The 22,246-nt window shown below is 45.3% G+C and overlaps 1 protein-coding gene across 1 annotated transcript in view; it reads right to left on the bottom strand.

Annotated features, from left to right (window-relative positions):
* Positions 1-22,246, bottom strand: part of LOC307119562 (polyunsaturated fatty acid 5-lipoxygenase-like) — a 58,642-nt gene that overhangs the window by 10,966 nt on the left and 25,430 nt on the right. The window contains exons 4-11 of the mRNA XM_079805904.1: positions 8,717-8,827; positions 8,437-8,564; positions 8,156-8,328; positions 7,901-8,035; positions 7,583-7,786; positions 7,256-7,342; positions 4,909-5,078; positions 4,674-4,786 (exon numbers count right to left, since the gene is read on the bottom strand). Of these exons, the coding sequence (XP_079662030.1) occupies positions 4,674-4,786; positions 4,909-5,078; positions 7,256-7,342; positions 7,583-7,786; positions 7,901-8,035; positions 8,156-8,328; positions 8,437-8,564; positions 8,717-8,827 (1,121 nt within the window). The remainder of the gene's footprint in view (positions 1-4,673; positions 4,787-4,908; positions 5,079-7,255; positions 7,343-7,582; positions 7,787-7,900; positions 8,036-8,155; positions 8,329-8,436; positions 8,565-8,716; positions 8,828-22,246) is intronic.

Below are 22,246 nucleotides of genomic sequence, written 5' to 3'. Positions count from 1 at the left end.
CACCACCTGTCGGCTGAGCTTCCAACGCCAGGCCTAACACTCATAAGTACGCCCACTGGTTGATCCCTGCACTAGGCTAGGTGCCCATATGCTGTTATCCCTTCAGTGATCCCAAATGTTTGGAAGGGCAATCTTTCCCAGTGTTATTCAATAGTCTCACTGAATGGGTCATGCGGAAACAGCAGTGATCAACTCTCTTGGTGTAAGCCCTGTCCCATATTCCACCCCAGGAGGTACGGGGGGATTGCTCAGCAATAGCAGCTGCCCCTTCCATTCGGTACGTTCTGTCGAGATGTCGAATGTGACCGACTGAAAGGGAACATCTCAGTTATGCATGTAACCCTCGTTCCCTGAATGAGGGAACAGAGACGCCACGTCCTGTCACCACAGTTGCTGTACGACTGCTGGTCAGCTGGGGACAAGGGTTACATACGTAACAGAGACATTATTGTATTGTTTACACACATATATTATATATACACTATATTGTCAGAAGTATTGTGACGCCCTCCAAATCACTGAATTCAGGTGTTCAATCACTTCATGGCCACAGGTGTATAAATCAAGCTCTAGGCCTGCAGACGCTTCTACACACATTAGTGAGAGAATGGGCCGCTCTCAGGAGCTCAGAGAACTCAAGCGTGGGGCCGTGATCGGTGGACACCTGTGCAATAAGTCCATTCGTGACATTTCCTCACTACTAAATGTTCCACGCTCAACTGTTAGTGGTGTTATAACAAAGTGGAAGCAATTGGGAACAACAGCAACTCAGCCACGAAGTGAAACCACAGAGCGGGGTCAGCGCATGCTGAGGGTCACAGAAGTTGCCAACTTTCTGCAGAGTCAAGAGCTCCAGACCTCCAAACTCCTGTGGCCTTCAGATGAGCTCAAGAACAGTGTGTAGAGCTTCATGGAATGGGTTTCCATCACCAAGTGCAATGCAAAGCATGGGATGCAGTGGGGTAAAGCGTGCCGCCATAAAGACAGGGATGAGCGAGTTTGGTGTGGAGGAACTTGACTGGCCTGCACAGAGTCCTGACCTCAACCCGATAGAACCCCTTTGGGATGAATTAGAGTGGAGAATGAGAGCCAGGCCTTCTTGTCCAACATCAGTGCCTGACTTCACAAATGCGCTTCTAGAAGAATCTTGATAAACACACTCCTAAACCTTGTGGAAAGCCTTCCCAGAAGAGCTGTAGCTGTTAGAGCTGCAAAGGATGGGCCGACTCCATATTAAACCCGACGGGTTAAGAATGGGATTGCATTAAAGCTCATGTACATGTAAAGGCAGGGGTCACAAAATGTTTGGCAATATATAATCACTGCAGTAAACACGCGCACTATCGCTTACAATGCCGGTCTCCTAACGGGGGATATGAGGGAGTACAAAGCTTCATGTTACTCCCTCCGGCGCGCCGTTAAAGCCGTAAAACTCCGCTATAAAGACCGAGTGGAATCTCATTTCCAACTCAACGACTCCCGGCGGATGTGGCAGGGACTGAGGACCATCTGTGCTTTTGGAACTAAATCCTCTGCAGAGGTGAGAGCTGATCCGTTGCTGGTGAACGAGTTAAACTCTTTCTACGCTCGCTTTGATGGTAATCGCGGCAGCGCGACTCCGGCGAGTGACGCGTCAGAGAGAGTCCCTCAGAGCAGCAACAGTCACGTGATCTCTGTCTCGGAGGACGAGGTTCGGAGGGCACTCAAACGTGTGGATGTCAGGAAAGCTGCTGGGCCGGATGGTATTTCAGGTTGTGTTCTGCGGTCCTGTGCTGATCAGCTCGCAGGGCTCTTTACATCCATATTTAACGAGTCCCTTGCTACATCTGTTGTCCCCACCTCCTTCAAACGATCCTCCATCATCCCTGTACCTAAGATCAGTAAACCCTCTTGCCTAAATGACTATCGTCCAGTGGCTCTCACATCTTTAGTCATGAAGGTCTTTGAGAGACTCATTAAAAACAACATTTGCTCCTCCATTCCTGACACTTTGGACCCTCTTCAGTTTGCCTATCGTCCCAATAGATCGACTGAAGATGCCATCTCTCACGTCCTTCACTCCTGCCTCACTCACATCGACAGCAAAAGTGGGAACTATGTCAGGCTGCTATTTATTGACTATAGCTCAGCCTTTAACACCATAGTTCCCATTAAGCTAACACACAAACTCCTGGATCTAGGCCTGAATTCTTCTCTCTGCCTCTGGATTGAAGATTTCCTCACTGGCAGACCCCAGGCGGTGAGAGTAGGCCAGTTCACCTCCACCTCCATCACCCTGAGTGTTGGAGCTCCACAGGGCTGTGTGCTGAGTCCCCTGCTCTACTCTCTCTACACCCATGACTGTTTGTCCACACACAGCTCCACCTCTATCATCAAGTTTGCTGATGATACTGTTGTCCTGGGTCTCATCTCCAACAACAATGAGACGGCATACTTGGACGAAGTGGAGCAACTGACATCATGGTGCCAGGACAACTGTCTCTCTCTGAATGTTAACAAGACCAAAGAACTGATTGTGGACTTCAGGAAGAGACAGCATCGGTCATACTCCCCTCTCATGATCAGCGGGACACCGGTAGAGAGAGTGAACAGCTCCAAATACCTGGGTGTGAACATCTCCGAGGATCTGACCTGGACTACACACATCCAGACACAGGTGAAAAAAGCCAGGCAAAGACTGTACCACCTGCGCCAGCTGAGGAAATTCAGGGTTTCTCCAGCCATCCTGAAAACTTTCTATCGAGGGGCGATAGAAAGTGTCCTGACTCAGTGCATCACAGCGTGGTACGGGAACAGCACCAGTCACGATTGCAAAGCCATGCAAAGAGTGGTGCGCTTATCCGAGCGCATCTCAGGCTCAGCTCTCCCGTCTCTGCAGGACATCTACACCAAACGCTGCAGAGGTAGAGCTACTAAAATCATCAGAGACATTAATCACCCTGCAAACTCTCACTTCACCCTGCTGCCATCTGGTAAGCGCTTCCGTAGCCTGATGGCAAAGACTGAAAGACTCAGGAGGAGTTTCTTCCCCCAGGCCATCAGACTCCTGAACTCAGTCACGTGACTTCACTTCACCCCGCACACGCATAAACATCCAGTTTTTTTAACATTAACATCCACATACTGCCATTGCACTGCACTTTACGTTCCTATTGTTACTGCGTAACAACCTGTAATAAACCTGTTTGCACATCATACTCCTGTTTACACATCCATTATACTTCTTTATATATTTATATATATATATATATATTTTATGTTAACCACTTATTTTTAAGTCTACAGTTTATCTCACTTATCATATCCACTTATTTTATATTTTTATATTTTTATTTTTATTTTTATTTTTATTTTTATTTTTATATTTTTATTTTTATCTTATTTCCTATTTTTATCTTTTACTTGATTTATTTATAATTCTACGTATGTTAATACTTTTTATTCTAATTTTATTCTATTTCTATTTCAATTTCCCCTTGTGTTTCTTGTAACTGTTATTTGCACTGTCCATGGAGCGGACCTGTTTACATTTCACTGCCAGTTGTATATTGTGTATATAACTGTGTATGTGACAAATAAAACTCTTGAATCTTGAAATAATCAAAACTAAAATTATTCAGACACCAGATATAATGTTTTACTAGTGTGTGCAGGACACTAATGTTAATTTATGTAAGTGAGGATAGCAAAATAAAGTAAACTGTCACACATACCGAAAAATTATTCATACAGTGACCACCAGTAAAATTTATAAAAAATTTGGGACCAAAATTATTCCGACACTTTGACCTGACCATGTTTTGCTTAAGTGTTTTTTTTTAAATTGCTAATGCAACCTTTGACACCACAGACTGAACAAAATTAAGCATTGCTTGGTCATTGGTTGACCTAAATTGGTATTATCTAATTGTGTAGTTAAATTTAACAATCGATTGGTTGTTTGTAATCCATTACATCCCTTTATATCAAAGTTATCTGACATTATCAAGATGAATTTGTTTTGACACAACTCTAAGTTCTGGTCATACTTTATTACCCTTTTCTAAATAATAGAGAATAAACTGGGATAATGTGAGAACATGTTGAAGGTGTCTGAATACATTTTGGCTTGACTGTTGTATATATACTGTATAAATATATGATCCGAAGTAACTAGTAACTAGCTTCTTGAGTAGTTTTTTCATTGGTTATTTTTTTACTCTTACTAAAGTAACTATTAATATTATTACATGTAATTACTTTTAATTGAGTACAGTTTTGGGCACTCTAACCACCTCTGAGTGCGTGTTAGAAATCAGGAAAGATGAGAGAACATTGTGCTTGGTATGTTTTTCGTCATCTTCAAACCAAACTTGGCTCTTCAGCCGACAAAGTTTAAATCCCGTCTGACTAGCGCTCTTCCCATAATGTTTATGAGTTCTGCCAGTAGGCGGAGAGTAGACGTCTTTTGTGGCTGTTTAAATGCATTCGTCCAAATGGGCATTTACACTATGAAAGCAATCCGGTCAAATAAGTTCGACTACCTCTGGAAGTGGTCGAAAGTGGACAGTTTTAGACCCTGTTTGTATTTTGTATTTAGTATCTGTATTTAGCATCATCCACTTGTGATCGTCCAAAACACATCTTAATACCAGGTGTACACAGGGCCTTTGATAAGTTAAACCTGTACTCACTGTCAGAATTATTCATGCCAAAGGAAACATCCTTAAAAAATTCTTGAATCTCTGTATCGTTTTGAACGGCCTCATCGCTGTCATAGTAGATCTTGACCACAGCAGAAACAAAACTACAGGAAGAACAAGATGACAAATTAACAAATTAATGACATTTTCATTGGAGTTTATGTGGACTAATTTGCACTTTTGCACTAGTAGTACAGGATCTAACTGTTGCTACCCTACTACATACCAGTTTATTGTCTCCCAGATCTTCATGCCATCATCTCTATAATAGTACTTGGGCAGATCTTCCATTCCTCGAGCTTTTATGGCCTCAGGGAAGCACAGGGACTCGTAGGTTAAAGTCTTCATGGCACTTTGCATCAATTTATCCATCCCAGCTACCTCGATGCTGCTAATCTTTGGATACCAAGAATTCAGTTAATCTTTGCATAAATGTGACCAGTCACGGAGAGTAGGGAGGGACACAAGTCGGTTCTGGGGCATTTTGAGTTATTTACAGATTCTGAAAGTGTAGTCTCCAAGCTTTCCAGTGATGTGTAACATGGAAATCTGATAATATTTGGAGAAGTTGTGGCCATTTGAAAGTAGGCACTCAAAAAAGCTTAACAGGGAGAAATTTGCCTCTAAAGATTTTGTTCTCACCTGCTGGGAGTAACAATAGGGCTCATTTATGCATGGTTACAATCGGACCGCATACTATTAATAATAAAGGATAATGTGCATTGTAAATGTCAGTAATTTATCTTTTTTGACTAAAAATGATTTAGTGAGTTTTAAAAAGTTTATCTTTTTATAAAACCTTTTTATTTGTTATTTGCTGGTTTTCTACATAAAACTTGGTGAATTGATTTCATTTTGTAGCATTGGGACTTTTTAACAGGATTCTGTGATAACCGTCATGATCAACTATGATCAACTAAAATCAACTATAATTATGTATTTTTATAGTATAATATGCAAAGTACAATTTTCTATAAGAAAAAAAAAAATGTCTGATTCTGTACTTTTCTCTGACATTTATGGTAACATAGGCCTAGAAAGGCTCTTTTAGGTCTAAAACAGTTTGGATAGTTGTTAATACATTATTCCCACAGCTTGGTTAACTTCAAATTCAAGAACCTTTCAAGGACTTTACTTTTGGCCATATGACAGAGGTCTGATATTCTATTTGTCATATTTCTGTTTTGCATAAAACTGAAGAATATTCGGTACATCCTATACTGTATTCTAAAATGATCTGATATTAACTTTTGCATGGATTTTATTCAAAAGAGCTTAGGCTCATGTAACCAGTCTATTTTTGCAGTATTTCCCGGTGTGTGTGTGTGAAACACTGAGGCGTAGTGGTTTTGTGCGCGTATGAACATCATGGCAATGTACAACACAAAGTACCTCACGCGGGAAACACTTAATGTAATGCATAAATGCAAGTAACAAATGTAAATCAAGCATATTCCATGAAGTGTTGGCGAAATAACACATTATCGGACCGGAGAGAATAATATGGAATTTCTTCCAGAAAACTTCTTGCACAAAATAAATTCAAGCACTTTCAAGGACCTGTATGTATGTTTATTTTCAGTCATGTCATTGTACTCAGCCCTCTCTTTCTGCACAAGGGAAAGATGATCGTGTTGGTTCTTTACTGCTTCAGACATTGTGTTATCTGGGAGGTTTGCACTTCGTATCAGCTGCTCGTTGCTCGCTGCTCGTGTATCAGCCACCAGGGTTGCCAGGTTTTCACAACAAAACCCGCACAATTGCTACTCAAAACTAGCCCAAAACAAGCCCAATCGCGTTTCAGGGGGGCTTCTCCGGTAAAAATCGCATTTTAGGGGGTAAAATATGTGTTTTTTTGGCATGGTTGCCTACAAAAATTCACATTCCCGGGGCTAAATATCACATAATTGGGGTCGCTTCGACCCGCGGACATGAAAAACAGCGGACTTGGCAACACTGAGCCACGCTTCCCTTAGAGGGCGGGACAATAACAAAAGAGAAACACGCCTCTGCTGCATGCTAGAATCTCCTAAAAACAAGGCGATTTCAACCTCAAAGTGTATGCTTTTAAATATACCAATACTGCTATCTCAAACACGGAGAGGCTTCTTCATGATCTCAACTAACAGATTCGGCAAAAAAACGCTTAATTCTCATTTTGCTCGAAACTTGTGCTGCCGACTTGTGTCCCTACTTTCCGTGACTGGTCACAAATATTTTCAGCACTTATTTAGCCTTCTCAAGGTACCATAGGATTATGGGTGAAGTTTTATTGTGTTACATGTTTTTGCGTTTGGGAAAATTAGGAACTAATCAAACACCAGCTAACTAAATAAAATGAAACCTATGAAATAAAAGTGTGTGCATTCTACAAAAAGACAGAATCTCACAAGCTAAAAAGTCAGGTAATGGTTCAGGCCTGCCATGTTGAAGATTTAACACCGTTTGCCTATCAAAAATAGAAATGATGGCTTGCCAGACAAAGACGAAATAATCAAATGTGAATAGAATTGCTTTGGATTTTAGCAAGATCCTGTTTATGTGTGGATATATTAAATTAGGTGGAAAGCTACCTTGCTGAAGACCCCATCTTTACTGATGAGCTTTTCACGGGCATCTGAATTGATTGCAATTGTGAAACGAACATGAGGTTTCAGTAACTGTAAAAAGGAAATTATACATATAAACATGTGCATTAAATCATACAAATTGATTAAAAAAGCATAACCTGAAACAGCAAAAGTGGTTTCCAAGTCAATCCCTGGAGGTTTTTGGTTAACATTAAACCATGGTTGAAAATAAAGGGAAGGATATCAGAACCAGCAATCCTTCATTAATAAATTGAAACATGAAACCACAATCTTCAGTTTAGCATTGAATCTAAATATCAAGACAGGTACCTTGTATACAGGATGGACTGCAGAGAGCTTTCTGTACATGGCCATTTCAAAAACCTCTGATATCAGATGTGTCTTGAGAAGGTGTGTGACCAACTGGTGTACAATGAAGTCGGCAGATTTCACCCACATCTTGGCAAGCATCCAATCATATTCATTGTCACTTGGGACAAAGATTGGGCTCTTTTCCCCAGGGTTTTGACTGAGCTGAATCAGATATAATAAAGCCAAGCAGGACATTTTTACTTCAGTGAGTAAATTCACAGCAAAAGTTTTTAGTTTTTTTTTTCATTTGATACTGATTCTATATGGGACAGATACCTGAATGGCAATCGGCACAGTTTTGTCCAATCTGTTCTTGTACAGCAGGCAGATGGGTGCAGCCAAATAGAGCTGAGAGCTGGATGTTGGCACTCCATCCAATATTTTATAATCTGCTATGTAGATGTTTCCTGCCTGTAAATACAAGATGAACAAATAGAACAAATGGTCAACTAAATGATGTTAAGGATGTCACTATACAAGCAAGTCTTGGATTTGACCAACTCAAGTGATGAATGTCTTAATGTTTCTGACCTTTAATTCTTCTTGTAGTGTGACACCTCTCTTCAGAAAGCCCTCCACCATCTCATGTGTGACTGGAAAATTGTCCGGAAGTTCCACACACTTCCTGATCATGACAGGATTGCAGCCATTCAGAAACTGATAGCCAAACATGTAATCCTTACTCCAGTATTGTCTCACGGACCCTGTCCAGATTTCAAAGAGGGAAATTGATATATAGTTTTTTGTTTAAATTAAGAAACAAAAAAACAAAAACAAAAAAACATTCTTGACAAAGGGAGAAATAATCCAACTTAGATTGTTATCGATTTTAAAATCTTCCAATATCTTTTCAAAATCTTCCAATATCTTTTCAAAATCTGCCAGGTCTTTTAAGGGATGTATGCAGTTTTCTAACATTAGAACAACGGCATCCACAGCCCTGAAACAGAATGCATAGAGTATTATTATAGACATGACCACTAATTGCATGGTACTGTATTTATTCTAAATTTAATTCTGGAAAACTCAGTATCAACAATTCTGTATCAAATCAACAAGGACTGTGGCCATGACACATTCCCCCAAACTTACGCTTTCACGGAATTCCATTTAAAGCTTGAAGATTTATCTGCATCAAACCGAACTTCTGGAGGAACTTCGCCCTCTAAGCACATAGGGTAGCCTGGGATCCCCTCACTCCACCTTCAACAAGAAAAATGACAACATTGACTTGGACATCATGTACACTGAGTATCACTTTCATGGACTTTTAGTTTGTTTATCGTTAGTTTCCCGCCACTAATCTGTTTCTATGGACACTGATTCTATCATCACACCTGTTAGTCTTTTAGTTTGTTATCTTGTGTATTTATGCGCTCTGTTTTCTGTTCCTCATTGTCCGGTATTGTTTGTGCACAGTTTGTTTATGTTATTGTTACTTAATTGTTTGGATTAACTGAATTAATTGGGAACACTTTAGAATAATGGTCCGTCATTTATGGGTAACTATGCAGGAAGTAATGCAGGACTAGTGAGTAGTACTACATTAACACTTAAGGTACCACTACTAACTAATATAGAAACAAGCTGAACTAATCAGTAAGTAATATCAAATTTAGGAGATAGATAGTACCTTGTTAAGTAATCAATAATTACTGAATGAGATTATACTCATTAAAGGTCCCATGGCATGAAATTTTCATTTTATGAGGTATTTCAACATTAATATGAGTTCCCCTAGCCTGAATATTGTCCCCAAGTGGATAGAAATGTTGATTGGTGTAAAACCGAGTTCTAGCTGTCTTTCTCTACCTTTGAGAAAATGACAGGCCAGACTAGCCTCCTGTTTTGACATCAGAACAGGAATGGTTACCTCCCTTTCCTCCACCCAGAGAATTTGGCACGCCCAAGCGAGCACTATATTTGTCCTGGAGAGATCATGGCTTGTGAACGAATGAATGCAGGCAGTTTCTCAGTGTTTGGATGTACAAATGAAAACAGAAGTCTTTTTTCAGTTCCTTCTGATCTGTGATCAGTGATTTCTTATGTGTAGCTAATTATTTATTATTCGTGCACACACTGTGGCTTCTCTCTCTCCCGACAGAATGGTGTTTTCGTGTTTTCTATCTTGTGAGTCAGTGTTTTTGTCCGTCCTCGTCGCGTCTATCTGTTCTACAATGTGCATACAGTCATGAGTTTCTGCTCAACATCGGCAGACTCACATCTCTTTAGAGATAAACCTCACGCACGCCGAAGCTCGGGCTGCACTGACCGGTCGGCCTTCAACATCCCCGACCCCCAGCACTGCATCTGGCCCACAACGGAGGCACCAAACGCGGAGTGAGATTAAGCAGAAGGGGGGTAAGCTTGAGGGTATCCGGCTAGGCTATCCAGCTTTCCACACAATAAACTGGATTACATTTGATGACTGCTGTTGTGTCTTTGCTTGCGCTGTGTACTCACTGACGCTTTTCATATGATTGGAACATATCTAAAAATAATGCTATAATCAACACTTACTAACTCGTTCATCTTGCTGTAATGGTACATTGCATGTGTTACAAAGTTGGTAGAATAATGATGAAGACGGACTCGGCGTGACTGGGACTCGTGTTTATTCAGAACTCTCAGATACAAACACAATAAACTCGCGCTGACTGACAGCGCTCTCACAACTCAGTAGTTACTATAAATAACTTTGTTAGCAATCGCTCCGTCTCCGTGATGTCCGGTTCGCGAACTAATCATTCTTTTGAATCGGTTCTTTTTAGTGAACCGAACCAGTTCACCAAATCGGACTGAATCGTTCTAAACGGTTCGCGTCTCAAGTCAGCGCTGATCCATAATTGACTAAAGTTACTAACTTTCTGACATGAGTGACAGCCCCTCCGACTAGAAATAAACAAATCACCTGAAGTATATGCTGTAACTAAAACAGTTCACTGAACTGAGACGTGCTGAGAACTGATGTGAAGTGAACTCAGGTCCATCCGTCTCTCTGGCAGCAGTCCGTGCGTCGTAGACCTCGTTAAACCACGCCCCCTCCGCTCATTTCAAATGCAAAGATGTCAGCCAATCACAACAGTGGGCGTTTTTACTGAAGTCTCACAGCAGACACGCCTCTTGAAACAGGGCATTCAGCCACAGGGCAAACAGCAGTATAGAAAAAATGCCTTTTATTTCTAAATTATGACATTTTATGATGTAAAAATCATACTAACAATATAAGTACACCTCAGGAAACATTATAAAATAATAGAAAAATGCCATGCCATGGGACCTTTAATAACTATTAACGAATTATAAAGAACATTATTGTGTGTCTGAGACGTAATCAATCATCTTTTTTACTCTGAATAAATTCATAAATTGCATCACTAATCACTCAAGGGTTACCTAGTCACTATGCAGGAACTGCTATGATGGTTTTTCACTTTAAAATAATGGTCCAGATCACTAGTAGTTCCTGTGTAGTGACTAGGTAACACCTGAGTAATTAGTGATGCATTTAATGGGGGGATCTAACCGAACTGGCATTCGAAGGGGGATAATCCAGTGGCTGAGGACTGGAGGGTGTTGTGGGTATATTCAGCCCAAACGATATAGGTGGCCCAAGACGTGGGATTACTGGCCACCATACATCGCAAGGTGGTCTCCAGATCCTGATTGCCACCAAAACCGCTGCTCGAGGAAGTCCAAGGTGCGAGCACTTCCTGGATGGCACGTCAAGGGCGACTCATGAGCCCACTGCAAGACCCGGGCCCAGGCAGATAGAAGAACGTACAGGCGTCAACCGCCTGGATCGGGCTCATGGGCAAGGGCCTCTTGTACCACTCTTTCTAGTTCCCACTGAAGAGGTGCGACGATCCTAGAACTCAGAATAATCAATGCCAAGGGCTTCTCTTGTGTTTCAGGAGAATAGGCTCGAGACAGGCATCCGGCTTAACATTCTTGGTGCCGGGTCTGTAAGATAGGAGAAACTGGAATCGATTAAAACACAGGGACCATCGCGCTTGCTGTGGGTTCAACCGCTTAGCCTGCTGGAGGTATTCCAGGTTCTTGTGGTCTGTGAGAAACAAGGGTTTCATTTTTCATCAAAAAAGGACAGCCCACACCTCCACCTCTGAGGCATCCACCTCCACCACAAAAGGTCTTTCTGGGTCAGGGATCGAAAGAATAGGAGCGGAAGTGAAGCGCCGCTTGAGATCATCGAAGACCCCCGCTGCCTCTGGACCCCAGTGAATCTTGGTTCCTCCTCCCTTGGTAAGTGCCGTCAAGGGAGCCACCACAGAGCTGAAATTCTTAATGAACCTCCCATAGAAGTTTGCAAAGCCAATGAAACGTTGAACTTCTTTGACTGTTGACTGTGGCAGGTGTAGGCCAGTTGTGGACTGCCTTGACCTTCCTAGGGTCCATCTCCAGATGGCCAGGAGTGACGATGAACCCAAGAAACTGAGTCTGGGAAACATGAGATTCACACTTCTCTGGTTTTATGTAGAGATTATTATTAAGGAGTCTCTGGAGAACTCTGATAACATGCCCCTCATGCTCCTTCAGTGACCTCAAGAAGATGAGGATATCGTCCAGATATACAAAGATGAATAGATTGAGCATGTCCCTGAGAACGTCTTTAATAAGGGTTTGGAATACTGTGGGGGCATAGGTGAGCCTGAATGGCATCACCAGATATTCATAGTGGCCCGTGGGGGTGTTGAATGCTGTCTTCCATTCGTCCCCTTGCCGGATCCACACAAGATGGTAAGCATTGCTAAGGTCCAGTTTAGTAAAAAAGGAAGCCCCTTAAAGCAGCTCAAAAGCAGTGGCCATCAGAGGAAGAGGGTATCGATTCCGAACCGTGAGCTTGTTGAGGGCCCGGTAATCAATACAAGGCCTAAGACCCCCGTCTTTCTTCTCTACAAAAAAGAAGCTCACCCCAGCCAGGGAAGTAGAGGAACAGATGATGCCGTCTGCCAAGGACTCCTTAATGTCCTTAATTGTCCCACTGCAACATTACAATAGTGTACATTAACACTAGAACCTCCAGAGGTCGCTGTATACCTAAAACCGCCAGCGGGTAAAATTTACCCATGCAGATTATTACTGCATTGATACGGCTAAAAAACGTAACATGTCACTGTTTTATGCCACTGTCTTCACAAAGTAATGTATTGAGTCATGAAATTATTATTTTTAGTCATCAACCATGATGTCCAGTTTATGCTTTTTTAAGCAGCTACACTAATCACTTTTTGGTGACTATAGGCTAAACAAGCCTGCAATGACGACGAGAATTAGATGGAAACAAATACATATTTGGGTGGTGTAATATTATAATAAAATGTCATTAATCCCATATTAAAATAACCCATGTTATTTAAATAACTAAAATACCCTAAATAGACTATGAAGAGCAATAATAATTCACAGCACTGCATAAGATATATGACAACTTACGATAAGGATAACATACGAATTCATGCACACAGTTTGACCTAATTAATTATTCATTTGTATAGTTATTTCATTTATAATTTGAATAATAGTAAAACACCAATAAACTTTTTTTTTTTTCACGGAAACGGGCAGACTTGAATAAATAGCAACACAGTAGCAAACAATACTCAATAAAAAATTGCAGAACAAAAATGTATAATTAATCCAAAGTCTGAACATTTACAAATAGGCCAAAACATCTTTATTTGACTGTGCATTGTGTGACTGTTTACAGTAAGTCGATGCTCAAACACAGCACGAAAATAGAGGAATTATATAGGGGTAAATTTGACCCGCTGGCACTTATAGGTATAAATGCCTGGTTTTTAAATCTGCTTTTATCTAAACAATTTTTAACAACAGGGGATTGTAAATACCACAGTTTTAGTAAAAGTCAGTGACTGGGAGACTTGGATATTTTATTGGAAATATACATTTGAAAAACAGCCATGGGTAATTTTTACCCTGTGGCGATTCTAGTGTTAATGTACAATGTTTTATAATAATAGTTATAATTATAATAATGTTTAAACAGATATTGAACAACAGATTTTATTGGCTGCTATGTGTGTATTATCACTCTCCTGTATCTTTTACATAAATGTCATTAACCCTTAATCGTCCCTTGGGGTCCAGCTGACCCCACTGGACTTTTCCTCCATTTTTTAAAAGTGTTCCCTTCATCTCAGGGCCATGAGACTCGGTGACTTTTCCTAAATAATCTATCTAAACATGCACAAAAAATCTGGGCTTGATTTGGTTGTTCTAAAGGTGTGTAAAAAAAATTTTACCGTTTAAGTCCCTCGGGGTCAGATTGACCCCACATTGAAAATGAATGGGAAAGTGTAAAAAATAAAAATTTTTCACTTTTTTGGTCAAATTTTTTTTACTAAATCCAGTATAAATCTGAAAATTTCCACATTTATATCAAGGTCTGGTCCTAGAGCATAAACACAAAGTAGAACGAACTTTCTGTCTCATACACACACGCACACACACACACACAAACACACACATGTGTGTGACTGCAACAGAGAGCATTTTTATAGAAACTGGCAAATAAAATCAACAAAACTGGCATAAATCTGAAAAAATTCCATACATAAATGAAGGACAAATACTAGAGCACAAATGCAACATGGAACAATCATGAGAAAGAGGAAAAGGGCAAATAAAAGAAAGATGAAAGGCAGCTTAACTTTTGCATAACTTCCATATGGACCTCTATTGGATAATGTGGTCATTGCACTCTCTTTCTCTTTAACTATAATTCCTAAAGTTTTTCCACAAACCTACAGATGGCGGTATTCTATCCCTAACACATAGAGCAATGTCCAAAACCTATTTATATTTATTTAAGATCATCATTCAAGTGATTTTTTCATAAAAAAATGATTTTTAATGAGCCAATTTATGACATAGTTAAGTATTTGTGCAGTAAATAGGTAAAAAACTACCAAATACCCACAAAAACACAGCATAAATGTATAGTTGAGAAGTAAATAAAAAAAATGATATATAGTTTTCCATGTAAAAAAATTATATTTCCTTATGCAATCGCTCTGTAAAAGTTTGGGGTCTATCTGACCCCAAGGGACTCAAACGTAAACCCTACTTGAGGGGCGATTAAGGGTTAAATAAAATAAAATTGAATGGTACAGGGTATTGGATATGGCATTTTCAAACCTGAAAAAGAAAAGACTGCTTTCAGTGCTTTGAATGAGAAATGTTTCTCTTCTCTGCTTTAGAACCATTTGAAATTAAATAGAGAAATAATAACAGCCAACTTTTTCCAGCAGTGAACATAAGTGTTTTAATTAATCAATAATCTCCCTCCGCTTCAGCCATCTTGATTGTTGTTGTTGTTATGACCCCGGAAGTAATTGAAACTCCACAACTTTACTGTCCAACTCAAGGCCAGAAAATAAACGATGACATAATTGATTATGGCACTTAGCCGCATCGATGCTGAATCGTGCATGCCCTGCATTGCGATGCATTGCCGAATCGATTATTGTTGACACCACTAATAATTTATTCTATTTATTGTCCAATTCATTCATTGAACATATTTAATATTGGGGGCATCCAAGTTTTTTGACATATTTGAACATTTGTGGGAAAAAAGTAACACAGTAGTTACTTTCCCTGGTAATTAGTTACTTTTATAATGATGTAACTCAGTTACTAACTCAGTTACTATTTGTAAGAAGTAACTTGTAACTATAATTACTTTTTTAAAGTAACGTGCCCAACAATGCTTGAGACTACTTGAAAGGACTCAGTGGGGACACAGCATGACACGCTTAGCCAAGACTCAAAAACTGAGTGAGGAACAAGTGAAAAAACACAGCTAATGCTGCCTTCACGTGCTATCGGAAATTTCCTATTTCCCACTTTAGAAGTCGTGATTACGAGCTTGTTGCATTCAAGTGCTTTGTTGTCGGAGTGAACAGGAATCATGGTGGACACCAGGTTATTTTTGCCTATTTATGGGGAAAATCTTATTAAAAACCAACATCATATGTAGTGTCCCATGCACCGACAACCATATAAACATTCCAGTTAGTCCGCTTTCTGCTGATTCTGTAATTTCAGTCAAATGCAGGATATTTTCGCTGTGTACCAAACATACAATACGCTTCATATGATTACTCTTACATGTAAATATGTACTACATTAATTTCCAGACAAGACGACCTAGCTGCCACAGCAGTCTAGTTCTCCCCGCCACCATGTTTAAAGCTTATGACACGCCCATCTCGGGAATTGGGATATCAAAATGATTTCCGAACTTCCCAGTGGTAAACACGACATCAGAGGGCGTTCATGTGCAATTTTTACCTAGGAAACTCGAATTTACGATAATTCCGATGGCACTTGAAGTAGTGGTGTAACGGATCACAAAACTCACGGTTCGGATCGCACTACGGATCATGAGTCACGGATTGGATCATTTTTCGGATCAGAATAAAAGGGGGAGGAGACTATTTTTATTTGCTTTCCATTTATTCCATGAAAACTTTTGGTGTTAACATAACCTATATGGTTTATAGGTTAACAAGGAACTTTTGGTGTTAACGAAAATAAAATAAATAAATAACCATCTGAATCTTTTTTTTTTTAAGATTAGGATGTCAACATTCTCAGGGAGAGTAGACCTCTCACACTTGTCAGCATTGCAGTTCCCTTTCGTTCAGTCACTACGACGTAACGTTAGTGACTAACGAATGGGGGTTTCGCTTAGAAGCCTATCAACTTCGAGTTTAGAGAAAACGCCCAATGGCGTGCCAATGCCATGGGGCATGCGGAATTTGCATACGTAACTCCGCCTCACTGCGTGAGTATATAAGGAAGTACGAGGCAATATCGCATTATGTTTCTGCTTTCGGAGCCAAGAGTACCTACCTCTTCACTCCTACAGCCTTCTGAGACTCTGTCAGCTTCTTCGAGACGAGCAGCTTTCCAGTCGGTGTTGGTGTGACGGCGCGTTCCAGTGATCGCATACTTCCTGCCTGCTGATCTGTGCAGTGGTCCGCCTGACAGCTGGTGTGTGTTTCCCTGGGCGCTTCGGCATCGACTGCAAAAGTTTCCTCTCACAAAAAGAGCTTGCACGTGACACGTCCTTTTCAGGATGTTTCGTCCGTGCACTTCTGGGTGCGGTAGATCCCTTTTTTCTTTCGACGGGCATGAGCGCTGCGTGACGTGTTTGGGCTTTCAGCACGCTCAGGCAGCGCTTGTGGATGACTCATGTTCCCTCTGCGGGAACCTGGCCATCTCGGTGCTTCGATCAAGACTCCGTGAGTTTCGTGCTGATGCCGGAACGAGAGTCCCCTCTGCCACCCCCCAATCTGCGGTCTCCCCCGGAGGCGGCACTTTGGCTGGTGGCCAGGGTGATCTGAGGGTGACGGTGTGGAACAAAGCTCCGACGCTAGTTCCTCTGCCCACACCCCCCTCTCAAGCACCTGACCCGGCCCGTGCTCAGGCGTCTACATCGGGGCCGGCTCCTGCTGTCCCGACTGTGGCGCTTGGCACGGCGGAAGAGGAAGTGATGTCTATCGCCGCATCACAAGGTGGGCTGGAGTCATCTGAGGATGATGATTCGGCTGTGCTGCCACCTTCGGGTGCGCCAGCATTGCCCGAGTCGGACCCAGAATTGACAGCCATGCTGTCTCGGGCCGCCGCAGCGCTTGGACTGGAGTGGAACCCTCCGCCTCAGCCCGAGCGTTCGCGGTTGGATGATTGGTTTTTGGGGGCGGCGCGCCCGGACACCCGTCCGGCCGCTCCTCCAATACCTTTCTTCCCCGAGGTGCATGAAGAGGTCGCGCGTTCCTGGAAGTCCCCGTTGTCTTCCCGTGAACGTTTGGCGAACTCTTCCACCTTCACCTCCCTCGATGGAGCCGCGGCTCATGGGTACACTGGGGTCCCCCCAGTCGAACGTTCTGTTGCGATGCAACTGTGTCCACAGAGCGCTTCGTCCTGGCGTGGTGACCCAAAGCACCCCTCCAAAGCCTGTAGGTTTTCGTCATCCCTGGTGGCGAAGTCCTATAGAGCTGCGGGGCAGGCCGCCGCTTCTTTGCATACCATGGCAACTCTTCAGGCTTACCAAGCCAAGTTGCTGTGTGATATGCACGAGGGGGGGGGCTGATCCAGGACTCAGCAATGAGTTGCGTGCCACCACCGACCTCGCTCTCCGGGCGACGAAGGTGACCGCACGCTCCTTGGGTCAGGTGATGTCCACAAATGTGGTCCAGGAGCGACACCTATGGCTCACCCTGGCCGATATGCGCGACGCTGAGCGAACCCGTTTCCTCAACGCCCCCATATCCCAGGATGGGCTATTCGGCGGAGCGGTCGAGAGCTTCGCCCAACAGTTCTCGGCCTCTCAGAAGCAGACTGAGGCTATAAAACATATCCTGCCCCGGCGGTCAGCTGCTGCCTCCACCCAACCGCCCGCGCAGGTGCCTCAGCCTGCTCGCCGCCGAGGACGCCCTCCTGCGGCTCCCTCTACCTCTGCGCCACCCAAGCAGCAGCCTCCACCCGGGCCGCGCAGAGGCAGCCGCAGGAAGGCGTCCCCGTCCGCTCCAGCCCCGCAGCCCGCGAAGAAACGCCAGGCTAAGCGGCGCTCCTGATGCGGACGGCTCAGGGATGGGCAGTTCTTTCCAGGAGACGGCGGCAGGGCCGCTCCTTCCCCCGGTGGAGGGCCGGGGGAGAATCTTTTGTTCAGCTGCTGGCCCCCGGGTCAGCAGCACCCTAATGTGGTTAAAGAAAGAACTGACAATCCCATCCCTGAGCCCCCAGAGATCGGTGACGGCAGTGTGCGCGACCCTCGGGTCTCACCACTCTCGTCCCTCTCTGTCGCCAGCCCCCTGGCAGAGCAGACCCCAGCGGAACGCGAGTCCTTCCCTGGTCTCCTCTGTCAGGGCGCAGCCGTTAACCGTGCCCCGACCCCGGGACGCCCAACAGCCTCCCCTGTCCGGGCCGGTAACGCTGCCTCGCTGCCCCACCCAGGGTACGTCTGCCGTCCGTATGACCCCGTTGGTGCAGTCTCTGGAAGCTTGGCTTCAGCTTCTGGGGCTGTCCCGCTGGGTTGCCTGGACCGTCAGGCTCGGCTACGCGATTCAGTTCGCGCAGGCTCCTCCCCGTTACAGGGGAGTCCGCTATACCGTGACCGGGGCCCATGCCCCCGTCATGCGTGCGGAGATTGCCACTCTACTGGCGAAGGGTGCGATCGAGCCTGTCCCTCCAGCCGAAATGAGGTCGGGGTTCTACAGCCCCTACTTCATTGTACCCAAGAAAACCGGTGGGTTACGACCAATCCTGGACCTTCGCATCTTGAACCGATCCCTTCACCGGCTTCCGTTCAAGATGTTGACTGCGAAACGCCTTTTCCAATGCGTTCGTCCTCACGATTGGTTTGCAGCGATCGACCTGAAGGACGCCTACTTCCATGTCTCCATCCTTCCTCGACACAGACCGTTCCTACGGTTTGTTTTCGAGGGGCGGGCATATCAGTATGCGGTTCTCCCATTCGGGCTATCTCTGTCCCCTCACGTCTTCACGAAGATCGCCGAGGCAGCCCTTGCGCCCCTTCGGCAGCACGGGGTTCGCATCCTGAACTACCTCGACGACTGGCTCATACTGGGCCACTCTCGAGAGCAGGTTTGCGGACACAGAGATCTGGTTCTCCACCACTTAGCCCGTCTGGGCCTTCGGGTCAACTGGGAATAGAGCAAACTTTGCCCCGTGCAGAGGATCTCTTTTCTCTGTATGGAGATCGACTCAGTCGCCATGTACGCGCAGCTTTCGAGCGAGCGCGCGCAGTCTCTGCTGACTTGCCTCCGTCAAATCGAGAGCAAGAGTGCGGTTCCACTGAAACTATTTCAGAGGCTCCTGGGGCATGTGGCATCTGCAGCTGCAGTAACGCCGCTCGGATTGCTTCATATGAGACCGCTTCAGCACTGGCTACGCGATCGAGTCCCGAGATGGGCATGGCAGTCTGGCACGCTCCGGATCCAAGTGACTCGGGCCTGCTTACAGACGCTCACCCCATGGTCGAACCTCAGTTTCTTCGGGCCGGTGTGCCCTTTCCAGGCATGTTGTCTGGAACGAGTTTCCAGGCATGTTGTCGTATCGACGGATGCCTCTGCCACGGGCTGGGGTGCCATGTGCAATGGACAAGCAGCCGCGGGCTCCTGGACAGGACCCCAGCTCCTCCTGCATGTCAATTGCCTCGAGTTGCTGGCAGTATGGTTTGCCCTGCACCGCTTCCGAGCGCTGCTGAGGGACCAACATGTGCTTGTCCGGACAGACAACACGGCCGTAGTAGCGTACATCAACCACCAGGGCGGTCTACGCTCCCGCCGTATGTCTCAACTCGCCCGCCATCTCATTCTATGGAGTCAGAAGCGCCTGAGGTCCCTTCGTGCTGTCCATATTCCGGGAGTCCTGAACCACGCAGCCGACGAGCTCTCGCGGTTTCAGCCTCTCCCGAGAGAATGGAGACTCCATCCCCAGATGGTTCAGCTGATTAGGGAACAGTTCGGCGACGCACAGGTAGATCTGTTTGCCTCCCACGACTCTTCCCACTGCAGCCTGTACTATTCCCTGACCGAGGGCACGCTCGGCACGGATGCACTGGCGCACAGCTGGCCGCGGGGCCTACGCAAATATGCATTCCCCCCAGTGAGCCTACTCGCACAGCTCCTGTGCAAGATCAGGGAGGACAAGGAGCAGGTCCTTTTGGTCGCCCCGTACTGGCACGGCCGGACCTGGTTCCCCGAACTCGTACTCCTTGCGACAGCCCCTCCCTGGCCTATTCCTCTGAGACCGGACCTCCTTACTCAGAGACGGGGCACCCTATGGCACCCGCGTCCGCTGCACGTGTGGCTCCTAGACGGGACGCGGCAGGTTTGAGTGGCCTACCACCTACGGTGGTCGCCACCATCACTTCCGCTAGGGCAGAGTCCACTCGGCATGCCTATGCGTTGAAGTGGAACCTCTTCGTCACCTGGTGCTCTTCCCACCAAGAAGACCCCTGGAAATGCCCGATCGGGTCCATGCTTGAGTTTCTCCAAGAGCGGCTGGAGCGAAGGCTGTCTCCCTCCACCCTCAAAGTATATGTGGCCGCAATATCTGCCCACCACGATCTCTTGGAGAACAAAAAGGTAAGTCAGCACGACCTGGTCATCAGGTTCCTGAGGGGAGCCAGTAGACTGAATCCTCCTCGCTCTCCTCTCGTACCCTCTTGGGACCTCGCAGTAGTGTTAACTGCTCTGCAGAGACCTCCCTTTGAGCCTTTGCGGTCGGTTGATATTAAGTTCCTGTCTATGAAGACGGCTCTGCTGACCGCATTGGCCTCAGTTAAGAGGGTCGGGGACCTGCAGGCATTTTCAGTTGACAAAGCGTGCCTGGAATTCGGGCCGGCTAACTCTCACGTGATCCTGAGACCCCGGCCTGGATATGTGCCCAAGGTTCCCACCACTCCGTTTAAGGACCAGGTGGTGAACCTGCAAGTGCTGCCTTTGGAGGAGGCAGACCCAGCCTTGGCATTGCTCTGTCCAGTACGCGCCCTCCGCGCCTACATAGACATGACGCAGTGTTTCAGGACCTCAGACCAGCTCTTTGTCTGTTATGGTGGAGAGCGGAAGGGAAGTGCTCTCTCAAAGCAAAGGCTGTCTCACTGGATAGTGGACACCATTGCTTTGGCTTACCAGCAGCAAGGTCGACCATGTCCCCTTGGTGTGAAGGCACACTCCACCCGGAGTGTGGCCTCCTCTTGGGCTCTAGCGCATGGCGCCTCGCTAGCAGACATCTGCAGAGCTGCAGGCTGGGCGACACCCAACACATTCGCCAGATTCTACAATCTCAGAGTGGAGCTAGTGTCCGACTATGTACTCGCCCCCCCGAGGGGCCGGTGATGGGCCAGGCTCAGGTGTCTTCGCTTGCTCCACGGACTGGATACGTGCGATATTTCCTCAGGTGAGCTCCCCGAGAGCCCTGAGCTCCTCCAGCACTGTCGACGCCGACATCAGTTCTGTCTGCCCTTTCGAGCCCAGACCCTCATGTCCGGCCAGGTGCCCCATGTGCATGGTTCCCTCCGGCGACCCCCACATGTGTATTTCACCGTAAGTCTCCGCAGTGAGCGGGTTTCTTCCCTTGGCGTGTCCCCGCCACCCCTAGGGTTAAAAATCCACCTTCGGCTGGTACCCTAGAGATCTTCCATATGCAGCCCTTAGCGGGTCATATGTGTCTCTTAAGTCCTCCCCACGGGTAGGCATTTTGGCATTCCCTCACTGGGATATGCTTCCCAGTGTACCTTGGTATTCCTGTGTTAAGTGGGAGTCCTTCGTCCGTATTAGTCTTACGACAGGGTACTCACACTTACGCAGGGCGCTGGAAGACAGCTGAGTGGCGGGATTATATTGGGACCCCCATTCGTTAGTCACTAACGTTACGTCGTAGTGACTGAACGAAAGGGAACGTCTGGGTTACGGATGTAACCCTCGTTCCCTGAGGAGGGAACGGAGACGTAACGTCCCCTTGCCACATCAGCTGTGCTACCTGGAACGCAGGAGTTCAGTCTTGGCTCCTCAAGCAGGTAACATAATGCGATATTGCCTCGTACTT

This window comes from Gobio gobio, assembly GCF_949357685.1.
Source record: "Gobio gobio genome assembly, chromosome: 2".
Classification (NCBI taxonomy): Eukaryota; Metazoa; Chordata; class Actinopteri; order Cypriniformes; family Gobionidae; genus Gobio; species Gobio gobio.
The sequence above is the reverse complement of the archived record's forward strand: the minus strand, read 5'-3'. Positions and strand labels throughout refer to the sequence as shown.